Below are 19,232 nucleotides of genomic sequence, written 5' to 3' on the forward strand. Positions count from 1 at the left end.
TATTGCTCTGAAGATAGTAACATTTTATACAAGTGTGCACAAACATAGATATCCAGTACGCTGTTTACTGATGCCAGCCTGATATGTATTGCTGATGTTGTGAGTAAATCATTAACATTCTATATGGCTCAGAATAAACAGAAAAATGTCTGCAGACTAAGAAAGTAAACAGATAGTTCAAGCGGAGTTCCGGGCACAGAATCGTTTTTTTTTTTTCAATCTCCCCCTAACAATCACCCTTACACATCGATACATCCGCTAATCCTGGTTAGAATGGTGAAATAATGAGTTTGCAAGAATAAAATCTTACTTTATATAATTTCTGATGTGCGGCGCCATCTTTGTTGTGGATTGCCGAGTCCGTTGTGGGGAAATGTCTTCCCTTCTTCCTGATTCCAGTGGGCGTAGGCCTGTGAGTCAAGAAATGAGAACAGTGGTCGGCCGCCCATGTGACTGCAAAGTGCATCATGGGAGGGCCGAGGAAGAGCTCCCAGGACGCATTGCAGCAGGAAGTGACGAGGAGAGCCGAGGCACAGGAGGGAGGAAGTCCTTTGAAAGGTGAGTATACAAACCTCTGTAAACAGGTAAGTGAAAAAAAAAAAACTATGGGAATATCCAATTCTGACTCAGCGGAGAGTAAGGAATACAATGCAGTAATTATTAGAAATTGAATTTTGTGCCCGGAACTCCGCTTTCAGTGGTTTTAATCATGTGACATTTTAGGATGGATTTCCAGACATCAAAGATCTTAATAAGTGGACAAGCTCCTTCATCTTTTCTAAAAAAAAAAAAAAAAAAATTGAGACATCCTGAAATCCTGGCATGCCGTACTTGAGGATATGCAGATTGTTCCATCAGTGCATTATTTGGGGGTTTTCATGTAATATTCCCTTGTTCTTGTAAATAGCTGCCATTTTTAAGCCACTGTCAGATCACTATATACTGGTCCGCATATTATCAAAGGCCGTTAGGGTTTTCCGGTGGAATTTGCCCAGGAAGGGAAGGTGTTTAGGTTGAACATGTAATATCCCCAGCTGTTAATGGACAATGTGATAACAAGCACTCCTATAATATTCAGCAAAAATCCTGCTTTTGCCTATGACAAGAAAAAAAGGAAATCATATGTTACACAATAAACTATCATGTTTTTATTGTACAACTATGCCTTTAGTTACAAACTTGATATCTTAAGGTATGGTAAGTGAAATCACCAACACTTTGAAAAGTATTCATTCACACAGCTTGGTCTATTATGCTTGCCAGGCTTTTAGGCCGACTGTACATTGGAGATCAATGAGAAGTAAAAACAGGCAGCTGAGCTGCAGTTTTATCACCCACCTGGCCTCCCACCAGAATTCTAACATTACAGCGTGACAAAACTGTACACGTGCCAGAGGCACGATGCTTTGCTTTTTGTCTGTGGCATTTTTTAACTCAGGCTTCAGAGTCTGACAGGCAGCTGCGCCAAAATGTTTGGCTTGCTGTTGTGGCACGGTCTTGCAATGTAATGTTGCCGTTCAGCACCATGCTTTTTCTGGCACAGTTAAATCAGTATTTTTTGCTAGAAAATTACTTATAACCCATAAACAACATACATTTTTTTTTTCAGCAGAGACCCTAAGGAATAAAATGGCGATTGTTCCAATTTTTTATGCCACACGGGATTTGCGCAGCAGTTGTGCAAATGCAATTTTTTTGGAAAAAATACACTTTAATAAATAAAATAAAACACAATAGTTACCCCAATTTTTTTTTCGTATAATGTAAAAGATGATGTTACGCTGAGTAAATATATACCTAACATGTCACGCTTAAAAATTGTGCACAATCGTGGAATGGTGACAAACTACAGTGCCTAAAAAAATCTCTATAGGCGGCGCTTTAAACGCCTTTACAGGTTACATAGTTACATGGTAGGTGAGGTTGAATAAAGGCAATAGTCCATCCAGTTCAACCTGTGTAGGTGTGTGTGGCTGTAATCATCTCACATGGCCCTTAATGTCCTGATCCTTGAGATGTAAGTCTAAGAGTCTTTTGAAAGCCACCATATTACCCGCAGAAACCACCTCTTGTGGTAGAGAATTCCACAATCTTGAACCCTCCTCGTTGCCTGAGGTTAAAACGCTTCTCCTCTAATCGCATTAAATGTCCTCGAGTCCTCATGCAGTTCCTTCGATTGAATAGCTTTTTTTCTAAGCTGAGATCCCCATTAAGATATTTATAAATTGCTATCATGTCCCCCCTCAGACGTCTCTTCTCCAGGGAGAATAAATCGAGCGATTGCAGCCGCTCTTCATAGTTAAGGTCCTCCAACCCCCTAATTAGTTTAGTTGCCCTTCTCTGGACCCTCTCCACCTCCAACACATCCCTCCTGAGGACTGGCGACCAGAACTGGACAGAATACTCCAAATGCGGTCGGACCAGAGTTTTATAAAGTGGAAGGATTATAGTCTCATCTCTGGAATACATCCCTTTCTTTATGCATGCTAATATTCTGCTGGCTTTGGCAGCTGCCGCTTGACATTGCATGCTGTAGTCTAATCTATCATCAACCAAGACTCCCAGATCTTTCTCCATTTTTGATTCCCCCAAGGGTTCCCCTCCTAACGTGTATTGTGTTTTTATGTTTTTAGTCCCCAAGTGCAAAACCTTACACTTCTCCACATTAAACCTCATTTGCCATGTCGTTGCCCACTCCGTAATTTTGTCCAGGTCATTCTGTAGGATATCTGCTTCATGCTGTGCAGTTATTGCCCTGCCCAATTTTGTGTCATCTGCACAGAGGAGGTCTAGCACTAGAAATATTTCTCTCGCTCCAACGTTCACAGCAATACCTAACATGTGGTTCGAATACCTTTTATATATGCGTGCCCTTCTGTGCACGAACATAGAGGGATGGGGGGCGCTTTCAATTTTTTTTATTATTATAATTTATTTTATTTACTGTTTATTTTTACACTATCCATTTACATTTTTTTTTTTTTTGATCACCTTTATTCTTATATAATAAATTATAAGTATTATATAACGTAAACATCCCTTGTAATAGAAAATAGGACAAGTCCTCTTTATAAAAAGATCTGGGGTCAAAAAGACACCAAATCTCCTCTTTAACCTTTAAAAGCAAAAGAACAAAAAAAAGAAAATTGATATTTTGCCTAATTTTGTTTTATTTTTTTCAGTCTGGACTGGAAGTGAAGTCAGGATGTTGCTCCAGTCCTCCAAGGCCATACAATCAATCAAAAAGTGTAAACTCTTAGATTGCCTATGGGAGCAGACGGCTGCACCATTGGATCATTTCTCGGCGAACCGGCGGTAACGGTAAGACCGAGAAGCACCAGCGAGCAGCGGGCGGTCTGCAGGGGGCAGGTTCATGAGAAAGCCGGCTGTCTGCTGAAAAAAAAACAGTACTGTCGGTATGGCTAATATCTTCAGCCATAATCCCGGTAAACCACTTGCAAACGGTAACATATATATGCGTACTGCGGTAGGCAAGTGGTTAAAGTAAAAACACAAAAACAGGCAGGAGGCATTAGTGGCACCTTCTTAATGCCTGATAGCAGTTGCTACACCAGCCTCTGAAAAGCAATTAACTATGGATCACTTTTCAGAGGCACGCATTGCTGCCAATATGAAAGACCCCTTAAAGTGTGTCTGTAGACACGTTTTTCAGCTATAAACAAAATTATTAGAATGACTGTCAGAATTTTAATCCTGTTTGTGTCCCTTTTTTTTTTGCAAACTTCGGCAGACCACTGTTCTGTCTCCATGGAGAGCAATCACGGGTGCCCAGCCGGCATCGCGTCTGCTGGACCTGCTGATTGGCTCTCCATCTAGCCTATCGGTGCATGCACCCCCACTAACTGCTACACGAAACGATGTACAGCTGGCCAAATGGCTGACTTCTGTTGGACCGGCTGCCATACACAAGGACTAAGTGTGGGCCGGTTTTACCTGAACTGGCCGATGCTGGCTGACATTCAGCCCGTATGTACTAGGCTTTAGGGATAATCTCCCCAGTGGGACAGTGTAGAGAACTGGGCCATGAAGGCATCGATTACCTTCTGAGGATGGGTAGGGGGTTTTGTGGAGTCTATATATATTACTAAAGACAGGGCTAGACATTTTGTGAGCGATTTTGGAGGATGTCAGAGATTTTATGTTGCATAAGTCTGATTACTATTTTTTTTTTAAAAAAGCAACAGGAAGATCTGAGGAAGTATGTAGGACTGTACCTTGAGGCTGCAGGTGTTTGGTTATGTATATTCTCGATTGTTTAAGACAAACTAATCTAGCTAAGCATTTACCAACCTAATATCCATGCTCTAGGAAAGTTCTGAGAAAGATATAGTTATGTTTAATGTAGGATCCAGGGCTGCTGTTAGAAATTGCGGGGCCCCGTACAGACTACCTGGCAGGGCCCCCCCAAGAAAATGTTAAAGATATATTTAGCTAAAATTACAACAAAATCACTATTAGCAGACACAAATATAACATAACTCGCATAATTCCTGCTAAATAATAAAAAAAAAAAAACTATGTTAAATAAAAAAGAAGATGAGATGAGAAAAATATAAAGTCTGGGCAGTTGGAGCTCAGTGATCAGAGAGAGAGAAACAAAGTTACAATTTACAAATAAACTCCTGAGCAGAGATAAGTGCTGGGAGGGGGGGCCACAAGGGAGGGGGATTAGTGAGGGACGACTGTCTCTTTCTCAACAGATAAAAGCTGATAGCAGGGAGAGGGACAGATCAGCTTCAGGTGCTGGAGGAAGATTTCTGTATTTGTTGTCCATCACTAATCCCCCTCTCTGTGTGGGCCCCCCTGTGTGCTCGGGCCCCCTACAAGAGGGCTGGTGGTCCCCCCCTATCAGCGGCCCTGGTAGGATCCACCTAAGAGAGTTTGAAGCTCTCCTCTTTGAAGAATAGACTGATAGGTTGAAGCCTCTTGAGTATGTTTGCAATTTAATTTGAGGCATTGAACTTCAGCAAACAGGAGCCATGTGCTATGAGGCAACACCGCTAGGCACACTTCCGGTATTTCCATGAGAGGCTGTAGCTATGTGATTAGCTAGGAAAGCTGAGATTATAGTGGTAACATATGATGCCACCAATTGATAATGCAATAGGGACTCTCTATGATTCTCCAGGTGGGATTGGGCTTAGATGTATTATGCATGAGGGTGGAGAAGAAAATTGGGGTGTGGTCTGACCACAGTTTCAGGCAAATAAATGCCTTTGGGCACCAGCCAAATACTTGATGAGAGGTTAGGAAATAGTTATTTCTACTATATTTTGTAGAAATGATGAACAGCTGAATGAAATGTATAGTTCCTACTTATGGAGCAGAAGATTCCCCATATATAAGTTAAATGTGGGGAGTGCAATTTGGATTTGAGCCAGTTCAGGTTAGATAGTGAGACCTGAGTCCTCCCAGAGGTGGTATCCAGCAAGGGGTTGGGAACCATGTTAAAGTTCACACTCATTATAATGGTGCCCTCTGTGGAGTCTGAGAGCAGGCATAACAAAGAAGAGAGTTTGGATTGCCTATATATCCAGTATTTCCATAGGAGGTGCCTGCCCTCAGGATCACTAACCTCTGAGACTAGTTGAAACGATAACAAGCCATGAACACCAATGGCAACACCTCTTCTCTTTTTTTCAGGGGATCATTGCTCAAAAACCAAGTCCTTAAATAGTTAATAGGCATGGAGGGAACCAAGGAAGTTTGAAATGTTTATTATGCATATACTCCTGAACATTGAAGGAGCCAATAAGGGGGCCCGGAGTAAAGGAGAGAAAAAATATGGAAGGTGGGCCGGTATGACAGGGGTTAAAGGGGTTTGGGTCTGGGTCTGAGTCTGGGAGGGGTTTTAGCCTAGTTTGAAGGAAAATAAAAGTTGTATGGACTTACTGGGTTGGTGTTCAAGCCAGGAACAGGTGGAGCTGTAAGGCATGGCCAAGCTAGGGGTCTCAGGAGGTCTTCAGTTGGAGGAAAGCTGCATTGGGGAAAACTTCCTGCCCTCCCTCCCCTTTCTTAATCCTGGATTTTGGTTCTGGGGTTTTGTTTTTAATGTGCTTCTGTGTCATGGCAGCAAGCGGGGTACAAGGCCCTGGTAGGTTAGTATGGAGCAAACATATACTTGGTAGGGACCTGTCTGTGGTATGGTTCCCAGTATTTGGTATGTTGGTTTCTGTGACTAGTTGTCACTGAGTCAGTGGTGTGGTGGCTGGAGGCCTAATTGGGTTGAACGCAAGTTCTTTCTTCTTTGTGCTTACTAGGACCTTGAGGCTCCAGTAAAACTGGGTGTAACGTGTTATTTATCTGATATGTATACAGTTTGTTAATAAAAAGCTGCTATGGCAGCATAGCTGCAGACCATCCAGAGTGTCCATGCTAACTCGTGTCCACAGCCAAAAGCACCTACAATGAACATGTGAGCATAAGAACTGGACTACGGTGCAATGGAAGAAGATGGCCTGGTCTGATAAATAATGTTTTTTTTTTATATTATATGGATGGCTGGGTGCATGTGTGTTGCTTAACTGGTTAAGAGATGGCACCAGGATGCAGTACAGAACCAAGGTAAGCCAGAGGGGGCAATGTTCTGCTGGGAAACCTTGGTTCTACCCTTCATCTGGATGTCACTTTGACATGTACCATCTACCTAAACATTGTTACTGACTAAGTAGACCCCTTCATGGAAACGATATGGCAGGTGCATCTTCTAGCAAAATATTGTGCCCTACCACACTGTAAAATTTCAAGAATGGTTTAAAGAACACAATAATGAGTTCAAGGTGTTGAATTGGCCTCAATATACTTCATATCAATCCACTGAGCATCTGTACGGTGTACTGGAAAAACAAGTCTGAGTCATTGAAGCCCAACCCCGCAACTTACAGGACTTAAAGGACTTGCCAGATACTACAGCATAACATAAGAGGTCTAGTGGTGTCCATGTTGCCACAGATCAGGGCTGTTTTGGCTGCAAAGTGGCTGCTTTTGCGGCAAAAGGGGGACCAAATCAATATTAGGTAGGTCACCATAATGATTTAGATAATTGTTGTATATTAGTGTATGGTAGTCTTGTGCAGCCTGAAAATTAAAAGGTATATTTGTATCTCAGACATCTCCTGAACCTCCCTCTCTGCCTTTACCTTTCTGAAATCTTTCTGATGGATCTTTATGGCTTGATAACTATCCAAAAGTTTTAGATAAGTCTGCCAAAAATGTACAGTAGTAGCTTGGGATTTCTTTCCAGTAAGGAAAATATCACTTCACTATTCCCTCAGATGTGGGCACCTCCTTGATTAGCTCAGAGGAGAAGTAGCAGAAGAGGTTTCTGGAAGATGGTATGGGTTTTTGATACAGCCACAGGGAATAAAGTTTTGCAGGTATGCATGCATGCACAATTGTATCAAGCTATTCTACAGGAGTTGTATGAAGCAAAGAGTTCTGCTTTAACTGTATATCATTGTAGAACTGAAAGACATGTTGGTGATACATACCATGTCCACAACCTTGAGCTGTCCATATGCAAAGGCTATAGCATTTGGGGGTGTGGCCACTGGTAGCATAAAGGCTAAAGAGGCGGAGAGTGTGCATGGAAGCATTATGTATAATGGATTCAGTTGTATTGCTTTTGCCTGAAAAAAAACAAAAAAACAGAAAAGAAAAAAAAAAGTATTAGAACCCAGAATTCACTTTAGATCACTTTACAGTCATATTGATGATTTCTGATTGGTTAACTGATATATTGATTAATGTCCATGTTTAGCTTCCCAATTTTCCAAATAAAATGGCTTTAAATGCATACACACGTGCACATGAATATATGATCCTCAAAGAGATTAATTAGGATACTGTAAGCACGGTAACTAGCAGTAATTATTTCTAGTATTACTACAGTTAAATCAATAAAAGGTGGATTTTTATTTACATTGTTTGTCATGGGTTTTTCAGTTTGCAAAGACTGATGTGTATCTACAGACAAAGGTTTTTTTTTTTTTTTGGATGGAGTAGGGAATGCTTAGAGCCCCTGTCAAATGTTTATCTTGTTGAATTTGTATGTAAGTTGGAACAGGTAATTATTTTTTTTTTAAACATACTTACTGTACAAAGTCAAGATAACCAGAGCAATAACAACAGAAACCAGCGGGGTATAACCCAGAGAATAACGGGAAGGAGGGGGAGAAAGGGGGGGATGGGGGAGGAGGGGGGGATGAAATGAGGGAGAAAAAAAGAAAAAAAGGGGGTAGACGGAGAAGGGGGGAAGGTAGGGAGGGAAAGGGAAGCCAAAGCTAGGGTCTTACATAAGGGGAGCTAACAATGAGCAGCTCAGAAAAAAAATCAAGCACTTAACCAATCAGGTGTATATCAGTAAAATAGGTAGCACTTAACTATGGGGGGGGGGGGGGGGGTAGTGTGGATCACAAACCACTGTAGACATGAAACACATGAAACAGGTAAGTTCTGTATTGTAGTAGTATCCAGCTGAGTAAACAAACAAGAAGGTGGATCCGTGGCGTCAGTCTTTTTGGAGTAGGTTATGAGGCGGGGTCACCCCACTATTCAGTGGTTGGAGTCCTAAATTAGAAATGTCCGAGGCTGGCAATACCTTAGAAATGTATGAATCCCATTTGTTATGGAAGTGAGGAGAGCGGTAACGAGCAGACAGAACTAAGTCAAGTTTTTCTTTGCGTAAAAAACTTGAAAGGTCAGTTTTTACATCAGCAATGGTTGTAGGAGAAGTAGATGCCAATTGTTTGAGGATGGCCCTCCTAGCAGCAATGAAGCAAGTGGAAAGCCAGGCTTTTTTGTGTTTGATAACTAATAGTTTATTTTTCGGTAGGCCTGGAGAGGGGCTTTCTAAAAAAAAAAAAAAAAACGAATAAAAGAGGAAGATAATCTTTGCGTGGCTGATAACCTGTGACCATGGAAGCAAAGTTCTCCAGTTAATCCCAAAAGCAAGAGATGTGGGGGCAGAGTCACAGCCTGTGGAACAAAGAGGGTCTATGCTTACCATACCATGGACACTGCTGCTGAGTTGGAGGGGACATGGCCATGGTAAAGAGGATGTAGACACAGTGCATGATTTTGAACTGCTGTTCCATCCAGAACTCATTGGTGATGAAAGCACAAGTGATATTGTAGCCGATCAGTATGCAGTCTATTGCTTCTGAGGAATGAAAGTTCTTTTTCCATGAGGAGGTGGAGCCAGAGTTCAATGATTGGTGAGGTGTGAGGACAGGGGTTTGTAGATATTAAAAATCTTGAGTTGTTGACGCTCAAGGATGGTATCTAGTGGAGAGGTGCAGAATCTCAGGTTTCTAGAAGGGCATAGACTGACTGCGAATGAATTGCTTGATGAGCGTAAATGTGATGAGAAGCAGGTAGGTTATACTGAGCCATAATCTGAGAAAATGGCAAGGTTTTGCCAGAGGACGGGTCGAGGAGGTAGATGAAATTAGTAATGCTGCATATTGCGGCGCCTGTGGAAACATAAGGTGTCTGAATATATGGAGGAAGCAAGGTATAAAAGGAGACAGGCCTATTTTTTTCCTGATCTCCCTCCAGTCTATTAATGTGTTCTGTAGGAGCAGGTTATGTTTCAATCAGGGGGGAAATGGAATTCATTTTGCAATGCAGCAGAGTAGACAATCCACATGGGTCTACCATCTGGGACTCCAGCTCGAAGTTGGAGTATCTGGAGGCCTGAGCTATCCAATCTAAACCCACTCTTAAGACACAAGACAAGTTGTAAGTTCGAATATTTGTGAAGTTGACACTCCCCTCGCATCTGGGAAGGTACAACTTTTGAAGAGAGGCACGGGGACGGCGGCCACACCAAAGAAAAATGGTGAGAGCCTTTGTGTTACAGCTGGAGAGGGATAGTCTGAAGGGGGTAAAGGAGTTTAGAAGAACTAACCATTTTAAACAAGTGTCATCTCCTGAAAAGGGTAAGTGAAAGGTCTGCCAAGTTTCTAGTTCCCCAATGATTTTGGAAATAACCGGGGGGTAGTTGTGGTGGTGTAGGAAGGTAATTTACCTATTTTAATCCCAAGGTAAGTAATGTGGGTCTTTGCTATTGAAAAGATGGAATGTGTGGGAGGGGGACAGGCATAGTACAAGGGTAGTATTTGGATTTTAGAGAAATTTATCCTAAGCATGCCCAAAACCGTGTGAAGATCTCCTAAATATGGAGCATATCCGTCTTGGGGTAAGAGGTGAATATTAGAATGATATCAGTGAATAAAGCCATGCGTAACTCATGGTGACCTACCATAACACCATGAAGGTTAGAGTGAAAGAGGAGGTAGCGTGACAATGGCTCAAGCGCAAGGTTAAACAATATTGGTGATGGGACATTCCTGTCTGGTTCCTTTGTGAAGGGAAATACTGTTTGAAATTTGGTCTGCAGCTATCACATTCACAGATGGGGCAGAATACATAGTGGAGATAAGGTGGAAAAAGGAGCCAGCAAAGCCAAATCTCTGAAGAGCTAACCGCAACCAGTGAAAGCTAACATTATCAAAAGCCTTTTCGGTATCTAGAGTGATGATGGCAAGATCACTTGTGGGGTTAGCTCTTGCGTGCTCCAGGATTGTAAGAACTTTATGTATACCGGAGGTGGCAGAGCATCCTTATGTAAAACCAGCCTGGAAGGGGGAATCAGTGAGGGCATGATCAAAGCTAACTTTTGGCAATAATTTTGAGGGGAATTTTAGAGTCAAGGTTCAACAGGGATATCAGATGGTGGGAGCCTTGCTCCGTTGGGTCTTTGCCCTTCTTGGGAATCAATTTGATATGGGCTTGAGATCCAGAAGGGAGGTATAGACCCCTATCGACGATTGATAGATATATATATAAGTGAAGGTTGGGGCGATAGTATCTGCAGACAACTTATAGAATTCTGGAGTATACCCGTCAGGGCCCGGGCCTTTACCATTCACCAATGATACAATTACAGATGCAACATCCGTAGCAGTTATTGGATCGCTGAGCTGGTCTAGAAGTGTAGGATCTACCTGAGGAAGAGGGACCTGATCTAGGAAAGCCACTGTTGCATCAATGGGAGCTGGGCCATAAAGGTTAGTAACCATTCTAGAATATAATTGACGTCTTTAGGATAGGACATCAGCCTACCACTTGTGTCTTTCAGGGGGGATATGTGGGTGGGGGTGCAGTATCCCCTGCTCAAACGGGCCAGCAATTTCCCAGCTCTATTGCCAAATTTGTGGAATTGAAGGTCCAGGAAGGACTGGTGAATCCATTCATGTGCATCAGCCCACAAATCAAATAGATTTTTTGCTTCACACCAAGCTTTTCTGTGTTCTGAGCTAAAGTTTTTAAGTGTAACTCCAGCCAAAAGTTTTTTTTTTTTTTTTTTTTTTTTTAAGTTTTGGATAGATAGCATAGGGAAGGGTTAACACCACCATAACCTTTGTTTTGCTGTCTGTGCCCCTGTTCAGAAGACTTCACCTCAATTTCTGTACCTGTGACGATTGGATTTTGAAAATTTTGGCTTGTTGTGGAAACAAGGATTGGTGATAAAGCTTCAGTGGAGACACCTTTTTCCCTTGATAACTCTTATAGGAGTGAATTTCCCTTCCTATGGGTAGATTTCCTTTCATTTCCTGTTGTCATCCTACGTATGTAAGTATTAGTTGTATGTAAGTCGGATGTATGTAACTCGGGCACTGCCTTTACACTAATGCTTTTGTGCATATGATGTATTTCAAGGATTAAGAATTCCCTGTGTTCAGGGAATACGTCATACACACCTGTGACCAAATTATGAACCTCAAAAAGCCCAAGTGCATGTTGTTTAAAGCGGAATTAAAGGGATCAATACTCTCCTTTCCAATGGTCCCTCGCCGGTGAAGACATCTTCTCCAGTTTGGCGGTTTTTGGCCAACTTCATTGGCTGCCACGGGATGACGCATGAGCAGGAGCTAGTCATTCTGGTACACAGGGATCAGGCTAGCCACTGTAAGCTGAGCTGCGCATGCACAGCTCAGTTTACTTTCTGGGAATCCCTGTGTAGCACCTCCTGTGTACAGTTGGGTAATTTAGTTCAGCTCCTGCTGTAGCCAGGGTTAATTTGTTTAGAGTCAGATTGGCAGAGCTCCAGGTTTCTCTGCTGCCTCCCCCTGGTTTCTAGAAGCTCTTAGAGAGTTCTAGAAATTAGAGGGGTAGAGATGAGGCCTGAATATTTATAGAGTCTCCTCCAATCTCTTGGTGAGGAAAGCCCAGAAGGTGGAGAAATAGCCCATGAGCATTCTGGAGCCTGGCCATGTGAGGGGCAGAGTCCAGGATCCAGAGGCCTGAAGGGGTTCCCTGTGCTCTGTGCTGAGGGGGGAGGGCTCTGCCTCCAGGCAGAAGGGGCCAGAGAGCAAGAATGCTCGGAGAGAGGGAGAGAGAGTGGTTGAGGAAGCCTCACACTTTTTCAGCCTCAGTCACCACATGCGCCACAGGACTTTTACAAGAGACTGGGTGGCTAGCTTCAATTCTACACCCATAGCCTATAGAGGAGAGACAACCAGGTGCAATACCCAGCTAGTTTTCTACAAGGGACAGCTTAGAGCCATAGAAGCCATCTAAGCTATCCTACACCTCTGCTTGGGGATTCTTGTGAGAAGCCAGGTGCTTTGACATTACTCTGAGGAGGGAGAATAGCTTTAGTCAGAAGTTTGGAATTGATCTTTGCCAGATGGCTAATCAGTTTGTTTTACTGGAACACAGCCCTGTGCCCTTTTCTGGAATCCAGAGACAGTTGCTGCATGTCCTCAAGTTCTATTATACTACAGCTCTGGACATCCCATACCACCCTTTTTCCTATCCAAGTTGCTTTCCCTTATAAATTAAAAAAACAAAACAAGCCCTTGGACTGGTTTCTGTCTACAGAGTGTGTGCTGAAAATACCTGTTGCCTGGCTATGCATGTGAAGGGTGATCCAAAAATCCAGTGGCCCTTACAGAGGTAGCCAAGAGGGAAGACAGCGCAGCGCCTTCTAAGTGCAGCAAGACATTTATTGAAGTATGTGCAGCAGTATTACACTCACATTTAGTCGGTGAATAAGATGCAGTTAGTCAAGTAATGTTGATCATCAGGAGCATCACTGGAGCGGGTCCTGGTGGTGGAGGCAGTGGATCCCGGTGAGAGCGGCAGGGGGTTCCTCCGTGTGTACAGGGATGGCCTGAGGAAGGAGTGCATGCTCCGATAACGCGTCGCCGTAGCATCCCGCATCACCGCCAGGAGTGACTCCAGGATCCCAGGACCCATGAGTGCCAGCGTTCCACCAGTTGACGAGGAGCCCACGGACACCACCGAGGCCATCCCTGTACACACGGAGGAACCCCCTGCCGCTCTCACCGGGATCCACTGCCTCCACCACCAGGACCCACTCCAGTGATGCTCCTGATGATCAACATTACTTGACTAACTGCATCTTATTCACCGACTAAATGTGAGTGTAATACTGCTGCACATATATCAATAAATGTCTTGCTGCACTTAGAAGGCGCTGCGCTGTCTTCCCTCTTGTCTCACCCCAGAGATCTCTTCTGTCTCTTCCGCCGGCAGCCGCTACAGTGGACAGCTACCCCCTGAACTGTTTGGGGGTCCCCCCACCCCTGGTGTTTCCCTTCTCCCTTCTCCCCTTCCCCCGGGTCCCCAGGACCAGACTTTTTTTTTTTTTTTTTTGAGACCTCTTCTTGCGCCAATTCACCACCAAACCATTGTCTTACAGAGGTAGCGCTACACCTGTGATCAAGCAGGTAATTTAGGTTCAATAAAAACCTTGCCTATTCACAGTATGTAACAGAAGAACCTTAGTTTCACTTTAAAATTTGAGATTTCTGTACTGTTAACAATATGATCTAATAAAGAGAGTGAATCCCTCCACCAGCAACATAGACAGCATAAAACCCTGACAGGTTTTACCCCTCATCATCCTACCCCCCAAAAAAGAGAGAATTGAGATTTGGATATTTTTGCTCTTCTTCTGCACTTAAAATTGCTTACTGTGATTTTACTGCACACTGTGATCTTCTCACAATATACATTAGAAGTTGCAGCAAGTTAAATAGAGCCTGTCTTATTTCTTAGCAGGAGGATGTCCAGCATCACCCAGCCCTTTCCTCCCCAGCCTTACTGTCCCTGACCTGCCCCTTTCTTTTATTGGTCTTCAGTTCCTTCAATCAGGAAGGTTTAGCATCACACGTGGACCTTACCTAGGGCAGTCTGAATGTAATTCTGCTTAGGAACGCCCACTAAACACTCCCCCCATACTGACATCTGCCCCTAAGACATGTAACGCACCCCCAAGGAGCTGAAAGTAAACTGGGATCCCCCCACTCTGCACAGCACAGCACACCAAATTTTCACAGGGCCTCCAGAGACAGAGAACAGTCCGCAGCTTTGTTTTTGTGTTTTTTTGAGGGTTAATAACTTGGATGGGGATGGGAAATTATGCAATGCCACTTGACTTTAGCAACAAACTTGGCAATCCAGATGGGCTGACTGACCCCCTGTTCGGTTCGCACCAGAACATTCAAACATCGCAAAAGTTCAGAACCGAATAACGAACCCCATTAAAGTCTATGGGACCCGAACTGTAAAAATTAAAAGTGCCCATTTTGAAGGCTTATATGCAAGTAATTAGGCATACATTGGTTATGGGGGGTTCGGGTACTGCCTGGGGGACATGTATCAATGAAAAAAAAGTTTGTAAAAAAGGTAATTTTTAAATGAGCAATGATTTACTGATGCCTACAGTGAAAGCATAAAAATGAGAAATAACAATAAAAATAAAAACTTCCTTTCAATATAGTGCCTGGGGATTCCCCTTAATCTACCTGTAAAGTGGCACATCTGTACTGTGTATAGAAGCTGCTGCAGAAATAACTGAATTTATAAAGCCAAAAAAAATTATATTTTTCCTGCAAGCTTTCTTTATTTTGTAAACAACGACTTGGGGAGCCAGCCTGTATGATGGGGCCACAATGTAGTGCACTGGAAACAAGATTATAGATTTTTTGGATACATTTTGGTGTCTCTTCCGCAGAGTTTGGATAGAAGTAAATTGGTGCTTCAGACTGTAATCCTATAGAGGTACTCTTGATGAAAGTAAGAATTGGACTTGCTGTCAAAAATGTAAATTGTATGCACATGTCAAACAGGTGTCGAAAAAATTGGTCTTTGTGTGTTAATTGTGCCCATGAAACCTACACCAAAAAAATTCTTCCAGATTAAATCAACACCCGCAACGCTAGGAAGCCTGGAAGTCTTACTATAAAAGTGACATCGCTGTACGCAAATATTCAGACTATCTGTGCTATCAGTGCATTGGACGTCTTCCCACTGCCCTGGGAAGATGTCCAATGACAAAACGTGCATATGGCGAGTGTTGGAGGTGTCGTCATCATGCAGGATCCGGTTCTGCTCGCGACATTTGAGGAGTCAGAGCTAACTCGTGAATGGTTTTTATGCTGTTTAAACTTGTGTCCATGGAGACATCTGCAAATGTGAGTGCATTGTTTTTTTTAATAAAGTGGAAACGTGTTTTAAAAGGTTTTATGCTATGGCGAGTTTTCTCTCTTTTGCTGAGATTTTCCTTGTCTAAAATATCGCTTCAATCAGTAGGCGATTGTTCAGATGGTCTACAAGGAATTCTGCAGATGATTATTCTCTATAAGGGAAAATGCCTGTTTGCTGGTTTACAACATTACCAGCCATTATATATGGTGAGGGATTTTGATCATAAGTGATGGTGGATATTTCACTTGGTGTGGTGAAAGTATATGAAGAAGAGAAGAGGAATTTGTTTAATTGCACGCTCTTTATCTGGATCATGTACTGGAGTTGGATTTATATGAACGTTGTTATATGATATATTGGACTGTTAATACGAACTGTTTATATTTATATTGCACAAAAGTGATTTTTGGAAAGAATTTTGAGCACAGAAGCACTTTAATGAAAGATTACTCTTACATAGTAAATCTGTTGGATCCCATTTAGTATTATTATGATAAAAAAATTTTTTTTAACATTATTTGGATTTTATTATGATACAAATATGTTTCTTTGTTCACAGCATTAGCACTTTACATATAAAAGGCTTTATTGGACACTATGAAGATTTAAGCACAGATAGCCTGAATATTTGAGTACAGCGCTGTCACTTTTATAGCATCATTTTTTAAATAGGAATTTCTCAATAGGACAGCAGCAGTACCAGATTAACATTAATTACCATCTGGTCGTGGTCACTTTTATTGTTGTAGCCTATAAGTCTTGCAGAGATTCCACATCCCAAAAACACTTAATCATTGACATTGGCATCAGGGGCTTCATAGCTGCTTATAATCCAGGACTGATTCATTTTTAAAAATGTCTGACAGTCCACAGAGTCTGTGGACAGACGCGTTCTATTATCAGTAACAAAACCTCCAGCAGCACTGAATGCCCTTTCGGAAAGCACACTGGATGCAGGGCAGCCCAGTAGCTCAATTGCATACTGGGCAAGTTCTGGCCCCGTGGTCTATTCTCATGACCCAGTAACCCAGTGTATCGTCAACTGGAAAGCTCTCCATCTCTGTTTTCACCTCTAGATAATGGTCCATCATATGCAGATGCTGATGATGAGATGTGGAAGCTGAGAGCTTGAGGGGGGGGGGGGGCGAGGACTAAAAAAATTGTGAAATGCATCACTTAGGCAGCTCTCTTCTGCACCGCTCCTTTCTTGACCAACAGAAGCCTCAAAACTACATTTTCCCTCCCTTAGGAAAAGCGTTAAACTCCTCTTAAAATGTCCTCAAGAGATGTCATCTTCTGCACCCTCTGTGGGGACGGGAGGAGTTCTGAGACTTTCCCCTTGTAACAGTGGTCAAGGAGGGTTGCCAACCAATAGTGATCCTTCTCCTTGATGCCACATATTCTTTTTTTCAAATATTTTATTTTATACAATCAGGCAGAAAATAATAACAACCGGATATAATATATTCTTGGGTTTAGTTGCAGGCTCTGAAGAATGAGGGTGCCAATGCACCACAAGTTTGTAGAGGCAAGAGAAGCACACTCCTCTGGGTCACTGAGGATTACAGTATCTGGAACTGCCTCCTCCCAGCCACATACTACTCCCAAGGGTTCTGGGGATGGAAAAACTTCTCTTAAGGTTTTTTATGTAGGTCTTCCTCTGCTTCAATGCCTCCAAAACTGCCAGAATCCTCCTCCTCCTCCCTCTTCTCTTGTGCGTTCTGTGGTGTAGGAAGAATGGTGTCTGCATAAAGCGGGCCTTGAGAAGAAAGGAAGTCCTCCTCATCCTCCCTCTGCTTAGAGTGCCCTGTCCATAATGCCAAGTAGAGTCTGCGGCAGTAGGAACACAGCAGGGATTGTATTACTGATGCATAAATGTGCTGCGCCAGAAATCACACAAAATAAAACAGTGATAATATGTGATAATAATAGATGAAAAACAGTTCATAAGGCACATAATCGTGCTAGTGCTCCAATCAAAGAAATCTCCAAAAGTCCCAGTGTTCAACTGAAATGTGATCCAATCGTGATAAACAACGAATATTGTGAGCACCGTTTAGTGAATCCCTCCACCAGACAGATAAGCCTCTCACCTTCCCATCAGACCCAAATGGGCCAGCAATCACATAACATGGATAATGGATTTCCAGGAAAGGGCCTCTCTACTGTGTAGCTCCAGGGATTCCAAGATATATGTGGGGATAAGAATGGGACAAAATCTAGTGCTCTCTGTATATATATATATAAATCAGCTTTATTGAAGAGAATAAACAAACTCACATTTGCAGGGCACTCAGCCGTGCCTGCTTTGCTGACATGTAGTGTAGATAGTGCTCCGGAGAAACGATCTGCGTCGGCCACGCACGCTCCGCCCCCCCTATACGCGTTACGTCGAGCGTGATGCTCCTTTGACTTCCTCGGTAGGTAGACCCCTACCGAGGAAGTCAAAGGAGCATCACGCTCGACGTAACGCGTATAGGGGGGGCGGAGCGTGCGTGGCCGACGCAGATCGTTTCTCCGGAGCACTATCTACACTACATGTCAGCAAAGCAGGCACGGCTGAGTGCCCTGCAAATGTGAGTTTGTTTATTCTCTTCAATAAAGCTGATTTATATATATATATATACAGAGAGTACTCAAAACAAAAAAACTATCAGCGCAAATCCAAATCTGTGCGGTACAAACACTAAAACACAAATAAATCACTGTGCATGAAATATGTGCTAAAAAACGTAAAATACACGCAAGCAAAATCATAAATTGTGCATAAATAAATCCAGCAGCATACACCAATCGTGTTCACTCCTCACAATAAATCATAAAATACATAAACGTGATGCGCTAGAAGTGCACTCAATAATACTGTAGTGATGATATAAATAAAGAGTCCATATAAATAGTCCACTGTGATCGTGTTCAACTTCAACAGATGGTGCATAAGTGATCAAATCAACAATTCCAATCTTGTGGGAAACAAACACCCATAGTGAAATCCCTCCACCAGACAGATTGGCCTCTCACCTCAGTAGGGACCCAAACGGGCCAGCATACGCCTATATGAGGGTATAAGACTCCTAGGGTTGACTCTCCAGCTGCTCACCTCCGGAGGTCCCGGGACATGTAGTAAAATAATAATAAAGGCAGATCTAATGCTCTCAGTATATACACTGTGGTAGGCTTTATTAAGAAATATTAGGCAACTCACATGTTCATGGCACTCAGCCGTGCCTGCTAGTAAAGCGAAAGCGTTATCCACTGGGAGAGAGAATCTGCGTCGGCCACGCAAGCTCCGCCCACCCTATACGCGTTACGTCAGAGCGTAGGGCTCCGTTGACTTCCTCGGTAGGGGTGGCCTATGCGTGTCAAGCCTCGCTATAAATCAGCACAATGAGAGGTGGATTGGCCAGCGGATCTCTGCCCCTCCTCCTATTACCAGCACTATACGGGACACCGGAACCAACGATCTAAGCACCAGATCTTCGGTGTCACGGGCTGGCATGTTCTATTGGGGCAATCTAGTGCATATAATATACACCTTAGATATCTATAATTATCTTATTATTTGCGGAGATCGCGTGCCTGCTTCATTCTCTCCCAGATGTCTTGAATTCATATATATTACATAGAGATATGCCATAAATAATTAATTAATTTAAATTAATTTAAATTAATTTAAATTAATTATTTAT

The 19,232-nt window shown here is 42.8% G+C and overlaps 1 protein-coding gene across 1 annotated transcript in view; it reads right to left on the reverse strand.

The window, feature by feature from the left end:
- Window positions 1–814: 814 nt before the first annotated feature.
- LOC309546407 (solute carrier family 13 member 2-like) overlaps window positions 815–19,232 on the reverse strand; it is a 138,300-nt gene continuing 119,882 nt past the window's right edge. Inside the window, exons 11-12 of the mRNA XM_082246068.1 lie at window positions 7,512–7,649; window positions 815–1,096 (exon numbers count right to left, since the gene is read on the reverse strand). Coding sequence (XP_082102194.1) covers window positions 968–1,096; window positions 7,512–7,649 — 267 coding nt within the window. The 3' untranslated portion in view covers window positions 815–967. The remainder of the gene's footprint in view (window positions 1,097–7,511; window positions 7,650–19,232) is intronic.

Source organism: Pelophylax lessonae (genome assembly GCF_965119305.1).
Source record: "Pelophylax lessonae genome assembly, chromosome: 2".
NCBI lineage: Eukaryota > Metazoa > Chordata > Amphibia > Anura > Ranidae > Pelophylax > Pelophylax lessonae.